This window comes from Microchirus variegatus (genome assembly GCF_963457635.1).
Source record: "Microchirus variegatus genome assembly, chromosome: 7".
Taxonomy (NCBI): Eukaryota; Metazoa; Chordata; class Actinopteri; order Pleuronectiformes; family Soleidae; genus Microchirus; species Microchirus variegatus.
Genome location: NC_139808.1, coordinates 19,932,230 through 19,940,995, shown reverse-complemented (window position 1 = coordinate 19,940,995; position 8,766 = coordinate 19,932,230). Strand labels below are relative to the sequence as shown.

At 39.0% G+C, this 8,766-nt stretch overlaps 2 protein-coding genes across 2 annotated transcripts in view; one reads left to right on the top strand and one right to left on the bottom strand.

Annotated features, from left to right (window-relative positions):
- Positions 1–2,782, top strand: part of LOC310929234 (dnaJ homolog subfamily C member 16-like) — a 15,674-nt gene extending 12,892 nt beyond the window's left edge. The window contains exons 14-15 of the mRNA XM_083891955.1: positions 2–109; positions 653–2,782. Coding sequence (XP_083748081.1) covers positions 2–109; positions 653–1,139 — 595 coding nt within the window. The 3' untranslated portion in view covers positions 1,140–2,782. The remainder of the gene's footprint in view (position 1; positions 110–652) is intronic.
- A 448-nt stretch (positions 2,783–3,230) lies between these two features.
- cdab (cytidine deaminase b) lies at positions 3,231–7,728 on the bottom strand (the record flags this gene model as incomplete). The annotated part of the gene is made up of 4 exons (XM_083892847.1): positions 3,231–3,371; positions 4,499–4,556; positions 5,553–5,664; positions 7,542–7,728. The coding sequence occupies 4 exons, from the start codon at positions 7,726–7,728 to the stop codon at positions 3,231–3,233; spliced, it is 498 nt and encodes a 165-aa protein (XP_083748973.1).
- Positions 7,729–8,766: the final 1,038 nt, after the last annotated feature.

Genomic DNA, 8,766 nt, shown 5'->3' with positions numbered 1-8,766 from the left:
ATCTGGTCAAACTGAGGCCTGGACACATCAACGTAGTGCTGGTGCTCACCAACGCCTCCAAGAATGCCCTGCTCAGGAAATTTGCAAAGGAAGTTTTCTCTTTCTCTGGGTAAGTCTCAGCTTTCAGTATGGTGGAGCTTTTTACACACATTTTTTATGAAGGTTTTGTTTTATTGTTAATTATTTGAACACTTGTTTCTTGTTTCAAGCAGACTTTCTCAATAGCGCATATGTGTGCTCCCTGTATTAAAAAGTGTATAAATAGTAATACTACATATACTATGTAGATGGTAATATGGTATGGTATTATTATGGTTGTAGTTTCATAATAGAGAGGTAATATAAAGGCACCATTATTAGTTATTCCATTGGTCAGTTGGTCTATAAAATGTCAATTATGTGGAGCAAAGAAACCAGAAAATATTCACTTTTAAGAAGCTGGAAAGTTTGAAAGCTTGTATTTACTATAATTATAATATCAGTAATTCCTGCTTTGATTTTTGATTCTTATCAACTTATTGTTTCAAATTTTTCAGCGGTACAATATTTATTATTAAATATCACCATTTTCTTGACCAGTTGCTCCAGTTGCACATTTTCATGAGTAATTCTTTGTTCCATTTATTGATCCTAATCTGCTGTGCTGCTACAGGACACAGACCCTCCACTTCTCTTTCCTCAATGCGGACAAACACAGCTACTGGATGCCGTCGCTCCGTCACTCATCCTCAGGAGCTTCAGAGAGCAGCGGCCATTCAGATGAAGACGAGGAGCCTTCAGATTACACAGGGTACGTTCTGGCCCTGAACGGCTACAAGAAGTACTTTTGCCTCTTTAAACCCATCTTCACGGGTGACGATCCCAACGAGTCCTCATCGGAGACCTCATACTCCGCTGACAGTAGGAGAAAGTCCCGGTCCAGGTCCAGGTCTAGCTCCCGCTCTCGATCCCGGTCCCATTCCAGGGAAGATGGGTCCGGTTCCAAGAGAGGCTCCAGCAGAGCCACCACCTTAGAAGTGCACCATAAGCTTGATAGACTGGGACTGTGGATGGAAAGGCTCATGGAGGGAACCCTGCCTAGATTACACGTCCCTGCTTGGCCTTCACTTGATGAAACCACTTCCAACTCCTCCAGCTGAGGTCAAAGTAAGACTGGTACAAACGGTAGCACATACACTTGACTTGTCTCCCGATTAAGAAAAGGGTTATAGTTTTCTAATTATTATTTAATTTCTTTCTCGCGTCATGAAGTTGCTGCACTGAGTCTTTGCGACCAGTTTGCTGAAGGTTTTATTTCACCTGCTGTAGCATGGAGCAGTTCTCAGTCAGAAGATTAGAGTAGTGTAATCAACAAGCCCCTCAAATGAACTTGTTTGCAGGGTTACTGATCCACTGTGTCAGATTTAGTGACCTCTAATGGTCAGAATGCAGATCGTAACATACAGAGGAGTCAAGCGACATGAGCTGACCAATCTTTATAAATCATGGCAGCAAATGGTTGATGACTGATGTCGATTTGTTTCAGTTCATACATTTCGCTGAGTTACTTTTTTCCTCCATCTGATAAAATACAACTGTTGAATTATAACTAATTATACAAAAAATTACTTCACTTTAATTTATGTTCTGTCCCTCCAATTGCAATGCGTGAAACGGGACATTAAAAAACCTAAACTTTTGTTTTAGCAGAATTTATCAAGTTTCTCAGAACAAAAATGCATTATTTCTAATAAATATGTTAATGAATTATAATTTGCCAAGGCTAATTATTAAAAATGGCTAATATCAGCCCTCTTTTGCATACCAGAAAGCATGTTGACTGTCTTCTTCGTTCACATTAAAAAAAACAATGCACGTTTGTCAAATCAGATTGCAACCACTGTAAAGAAAGGCCCTCATTTAAAAGTACAAACAAAAATGATTATTTTAAGACATTGGAAGGAAACTATTTTTTTACTTTAAAGAGATAATACACTTAAATAAACATACCTATGCATAGTATATTTCATTTGTGCAATTAAATCTGCCTAAATCTACACACTTGACCTTTAAAGCGTCAGACGGACACATGTAGATGCAAATGCAAAGTGTGAGCTGCTTGACACAACCTTGTGGCTTCTGTACAGAGACAGAAGGAGCAAAAAAGGGAAATTCAGCTTAGAATATATATCATACAAAAATAGAAATTCATTTCTACAGAGCTAGAGCACAAACACACACACATAGATGTGTGTTGTTGGCTAGTTACAGTATGTCATTTTCCTCTTTACCACTTGTGTCCATTGTCATTCATTTACCTTTTTCTGAAAGATCTGACGTAATCTTCTTGGTTCCACGTATGAACACTTTTACAGTTTCACAGCAATAACTCGACTTGTACGCGTTCACCCGTGTTTGTAGAGAAGGATTGAAGACTGGAGCTGGTCCTGGTATTTTTCTGCTCGCACCAGGTTGCTCTGCCATGTCTTGCTGCTGTTTTGTTTTTTAGGGATTTGACATTAACTTTTTGTTGAGCGGTTCCCGCAATGTCAAAATTTGCCTTCTTGTCTTTGAAGTTGCTGTCGATTTGGACCTGTTTTTATGTATGTCTTGTCCATCAGGGAGAAATAATACATCCCACTTACTACCATCTGCCCCTTTTAGATCAATGCCCTAATACCATTATAAATGTTAATGCATGTAATACGTAGACCTAAAATAAATCGCTGATAAACACTTAGTGAATGTTTCACCCCCTCTCTAACTGAATAATTTGCAGCTCAAGAAATAGTTCCTCGGTACACTGTAACTCAAAAGTAATGTTCTTATTTTCTTGTTATGACCTTACATTCATATCCCACTGTAAGAAATGAATTGTAACTTATTAAAAGAAACTCCTTTTAAAATGTTTATTTATTAAAATATGTGGATGACTTTGACCTGCTTTGATATTTGTCATTTTCCTTCTTGCTTTATCTTATAAATATGTTTTATCTACAACAGAACAACACTCATAATGTCAATGTAGGTAAATAAATGATTAACAATTAATTCATGAGTTCATCGTCAGGCTACTGTCTATGTATTAGAACATTTAAATACGTGTTTAAAATTAGCACCTACAAATAAAAGAACACGTTTACCATAAATATAAATGCCACCTCACGCTTTTGCGTAAAATGCAGGACATATCATGACTATTTAAGTACCATTATGTATTCCTTTTTGTTTTTTTGTGTGAAGGCATAGGCTCAGTACTCATTTGGAATGTCAAACACTTTCTTCATGGACAGGTCCTCGGGGCCAAAGGAGAGCGGCAGCAGCTCGTCCACGGTCATCTTCACGCACGAGCCGTTCGGCTTGGACAGGTACACGTCCCAGTTTGATCCAAACTGTAGTGTTAAAAGGGAAAAAAAGATGAGTCACAAAGACTGCACACAGCACCTTTTAGAAGAGCTTGCATGTTGTGTGAGTGATGCTGCTCTGCTTTACTGTCTTTAAGGGCTGAACAGTTTGGAGGAAAACAGTGATATCTCTGACATTATTTATCCAAACAACATCAAGGTCAGTACTGCACACACTGGTGTCCTTTGTCAGTCATCTTTAAAGCCTGTCCAGCAACGTTCCCTGCATTTTTAGATATCATTTATGTCTCTCACCAACATTCTATATGTACATACAGTATATATACATTCTATTGTATATCGAGACGGATTAAGGCAATGGTTCTCAAACAGTGTATGCAAACTTCCTGTGGTGGTACTTGGAGGAAAATACTATTACTGTATAAACAGTATACATATTAAATTAAATTAAAATAATTAGAGTCTCTGATTAGAGAATCACTGTACCAGTGTGTGAAGTATATGTGAGGAAGTGGTGGATGATGAGCGGACAAATGAACATGTTGGGAATAAATCTGCCTCCTGTGAAAAGTCTGTAGCTGACTTTGCTCGACCTATTTACACCACTGTATTTTAACGTTGGCGATAAAGGTGTTACTTCAAGAGCTCAGTATATTCTCAGGTGGTACTTTGTATGAAAACATTTGAAAACCACTGGACTAAGGCAACAGTAACATTGCGGTAGTAAAGCAAACCCTGTGACTGAAAACAAAGAAGAGTCCATGAAAATTCTCACGTAACCCGGTCATTTCTTGTCCCACAGCCTCTGTGTTGTTTAGTATTTGGAAGTGGATAATGTTTATGGGTATGGTTGGAATTGTGGTTAGTTTAAGGTTTAGCCTGTCCAAATGCCTAAGTCGGTGAGAATTGGATGCGTCTTCCTCACAGTGGTGTCTCTGTCACTCAATGCAAAATCTCAGTCCATGTCTGTTTTTTATTTCCAGCAGGTGTTTATTGAACTTTAGACCACAACCGCTGAGAAACTATTGGGAAACGTGTGTTTTTGAGACCCGCCGTCAGTGTTTTGACAACAGAAGTTGCCTAACTAGTTACCGTGCAAACATCACTGACTTAGAGCTAGTTGTTCATTAAACCAAGGCGAGCAGAGGTAATACCTCTCGCATGAACTGCCGGCAGCCACCACAGGGGGAGATGAACTGGTCTTCCAGGTCACTGCAAAGAGCAAAGGACAGGCTTGTTGATTTCAAATCCTATGATGCAAATATAGTGAAAATGTCCTCAAGCAAACATCATGTCGAATCAGTGTTAGCTGGTTATGTGCATCAGCCTCTGTATTACAGTACCATTAGAAAGTGCAGGAAATGCGATTGCCGTATTAAAATATTAATAACATTATTTTCAGAAAAAAAAATATGCTTCAATAGGCTCAAGTTGCAAATATTCTGTGGGACCTTCCTTTGAACATTTGAACAATAGCAGGAACCTGTCTCTCTTTAACCCAAATGGAGTGGAACCCTGAATATGGTAATTGGTAAAAACTGTGTTGGTTCGATTTCACGTCCAAAACCTCTGTTGTGGAAAAGTTAGGTGAGGTTTATTTAAGTCATGCTGGGGCATTGGCAGTTTATTATGTAAGAACAGCTTGATAGATAACATAGTGATAACTTAGCAACAACGTTATTCATTTATTTTTTGCAAAAAAAAAGAAGTTATTTTCTCATGTCAATTGAAAAATAACAAACAGATTTAAAAGTAAGGTAAAAAGTAAGTAACTTAGAGTATATTAACTTTATGACATTAATTCAGTAAATTAACCTTTTTTTCTCTCTTTTTGCTAGGATAGAATAGAATGCCCGTATTGTTATTGCATGTGACATTCAGTACAAAGAGCCCATTCTTTGAGAATGGGTTCATATTTCTATGTAAACATGAGACGATCACCGTTTAATGTGGTGTCTCATGAGGACTGTATACGTTCACACACACACCCTCAAAGACTTTATATGCAGGCTTGTGTTGACATTGAGCGTCATTACTTCGTCAACTCGTTCACCTCATTCTTGCTTTTGCCCGTAATGTTTGACTCACTGTCTGTGACGTTCAGTGCATTGAGTCATGATTTGGTAACAGATGAGGGGAATGTGTGCATTGCACATGTGCACATGTGCACAACACCCGCACCGACAGTTATTGGAGAGTGAAGTGTACCTGGAGATTGCGATAGCCTTGAAAGTCCTGTAGCCTTCTGACACGGCCTTTGATAGTGCGTTCCTCTCGGCACACACCCCCAGGTTGTAACATGCGTTCTCCACGTTGCAACCTGTCGATTATAACAATGATCAAACAGGATACTGTGTCGTCACATTTGCGACAACCATAAAGATAAAACCTGGAGTTGAAATAATAATAATAAAAAAAAGAAAATCCCTGCCAAAGCCACAGTCGATGTTTACTTCTCCTGCTCTAGTTAAATAGTTGCTTAAATAGGGCCTTTGCACTCACAGGTGTTTACCTGCCATTTGTCCCTCAGACATTTTGGACACATAGTTTGCATAGTCCATAAAAGGGTAGGAGTTTGTGCAGATTTCTGTGCAGATTTCTGTGCAATGAACAGTTTCACATTCCAGTCAGTGTAAACCAGGGGTTCTCAAAGTTTTGATACCTGAGGGCCAATTTAGGAACCCAACATTGGACTGAGGGCCGCCAAAGGAAAAAAAAGGGGGAAAAAAACCAGAAAGAAATCCCATTTGTAATAATTTTAATGACCTGATTGCAGTTTAACGTTAAGTAATATAAGCGTTAATATAAAGCAATTTAAGTGTTAATATAACTTAAGCCTTAATATAATAATGCTTTATAATTTACTGGGTAATTACCCAGTATTTTGGCCATTGTTCTTACCTTCTAATTACAGGTTAATACCAAGTAACACATTTCTGTTACCATATATTTACTGGGTAAATAGCTAGTAATTGGGGGCTGTAGCTACCTGCTTATTACCAGCTTATAACCCAATAATACACTAAAACTCACCATATAGAAACCAGGTAAATACCCAGTATTTTTGTTTACACATTGGTCTGTATCCAGTAATGTCCAATAAACATTTAACAAGCTTAGTAGCTCCTGGATTAAAACTATCAACTGTAATTCATTGCGGGCCGCCAGAAATGTTTCTGCGGGCCGCCATTGGCCCCTGGGCCGCACTTTGAGAACCAATGGTGTAAACAGTGCTGCCTTGGAGAATTTCTGTCTAGAACATAATCATAACACTAGGTCACAGGTTATCATGATTGCTTATGTACTCTTATCAAACATGTTAATATTCATTCCACACAAACTGATTATGACTTGTTTATTATATATATTGAAACAATGAATAGATTACTCAAGTCACAGTGTTGCTTGCGTGACTCAAACTAGGGTCCACGTCGATCTAGCGCTCCATGCATACATTCTTGATTGTACTTGCTGCTGTTTCTCGCAGACGTTTACCGACTTTTGCGTGTCCTTAAATCCCTTTACGGTTGAGTTGAACACGTGTGGCTACAACTCGCATAATCTAAAGCAAGTTTCCATGTATTTTGTCTTCATCGCAAAAAATAAGTGGTGCACGACACCAAATGGCAAGACAGGTAAGCGTTTGTCTAAGACAAGTCCACACAGACCACCATGGAGATGCAGCTTCTTGGCATCTGCGGTGCGAAAACTGCCTAAAATTAAGAAACTTCTGTTCTGCTATTTGTAATTGTTGAAATATTTAAAAAAAAAATTGCCTATTGAAAGTAAATGGAGAGAAATGTGCAGCTTGGCAAGTAACAACCTTACCAACCGCAACATGAGAGTCGAAGATGGCTGTCACTCTGACAAATGCCACCATTTTTACTGATAATTGCCCCTCTGTCTTACTTGTTATTAATCATGCATGTTAAAAGTCAGGTTTTCTTGATGTCACTAATGTGATTACATTAGTCAGACTATTCCAAATGGTGAAATGCATTAGATTGTGTCACTTCTTCCACGTCAGAGCAGCAGGAACTGAGTTAACTCAGACACAAGTTACATAATACTGTAGCTCTGCAAACAACCCAGAACTTGACACATTTCAGAGGTTTGGTATAACACCTGGCTATCTTGACACATTACAAAAATAGAATTAGAAAGCAACCCAGGGGCTGAGTTTCAAATGTACTTTACCTGTAAACATATGGTTGTCCAGGGTAAGGAGAGCAGCCCCCACTCTGAATTTGCTGTATGGACAGTAGGCTTGTTCCTTTGCCTCCTGTGAGAGGTGGATCAGCTTCTTGATTGTTTCTGGGGCCAAGTGTCTGGAGCCCGGGTCTTTAAAATGCATCACCCGGCTGTTGAAGTTCACTTTGTCCATTCTTGCTTTAAGGCTGTTCTTCAGTTAGTGAATGAGTCAGCTTGCTTTGTTGTTCAGTTTTAGATGTAAATGAGACGGAGGGAGGAGCCAGCGGGTGCAGTCACAGCCAATCACGCACAAGGAGGATAACTCTATGTCACGAGGCAATGGCACTGCTTGTTTTGCTACAATTATTAATTAAGTAACAGCAGTGAAGGTGTGGTTTGCTAGGGTTGTAGGCCTGCGGTAACTAGTCATCCTGCTTGAGTTCCTTATCTGTCGTGTTGTCGTATTTTGCAAAACACTGGCACATCAAAGCATCAAAGGCTATATTGTATAAATATTTTATAAATATTTCAAAAATTCATCTTAATCAAGAAATAATGTGCTTTACTGTTGTTTTATGGGAATTATTGAGTGAAAACAGCAATTTTCTCTCAAGATTTTTAGGCGTGTCTAAAAATATGGCTTCATGACATACTGGAGCTTTAAGCCCATGGTATACTTCAGTGCGCTCGTCACATATATCGGACCCTGGTGTACTCGCATGTCAGGGTCCTGTATCTATCAATCAATCAATCAAATTTTATTTATATAGCCTACAGTCTACGAAACACAGTTTGTCTCACAGGACTTTACAGGGTTGGTAACATCCTCTGTCCTTAGACCCTCGACGAGGGTAAGGAAAAACTACCAGGGGGAAAAAACCCTTATAACAGGGAAAAAAGGTAGGGAGAAGCACAGGTGAGGGATCCACTCCCTGGACGGACAGACATGCAGTAGATGTTACCCAAAACATACAATACACAATTACAACAGATAAAGAGTAGTATCCCAATTCATCGTTGGGTGGTGGTATAAGACTGCAGGCCATAGGACACATTTCTACCAAAGACGAAGAGGATAAACGCACGGGTCCACATGAGAGATTCATTGTGCAACCATGGCAACGATAAGGATATGGAGAGAATTTTGTTCCTTTGTTATCCAATCAAACATGACAGATTTGAAACCAAAAAAGAGATTTGAAATTGAAAAAGAAAAAAATATGAGAGAACA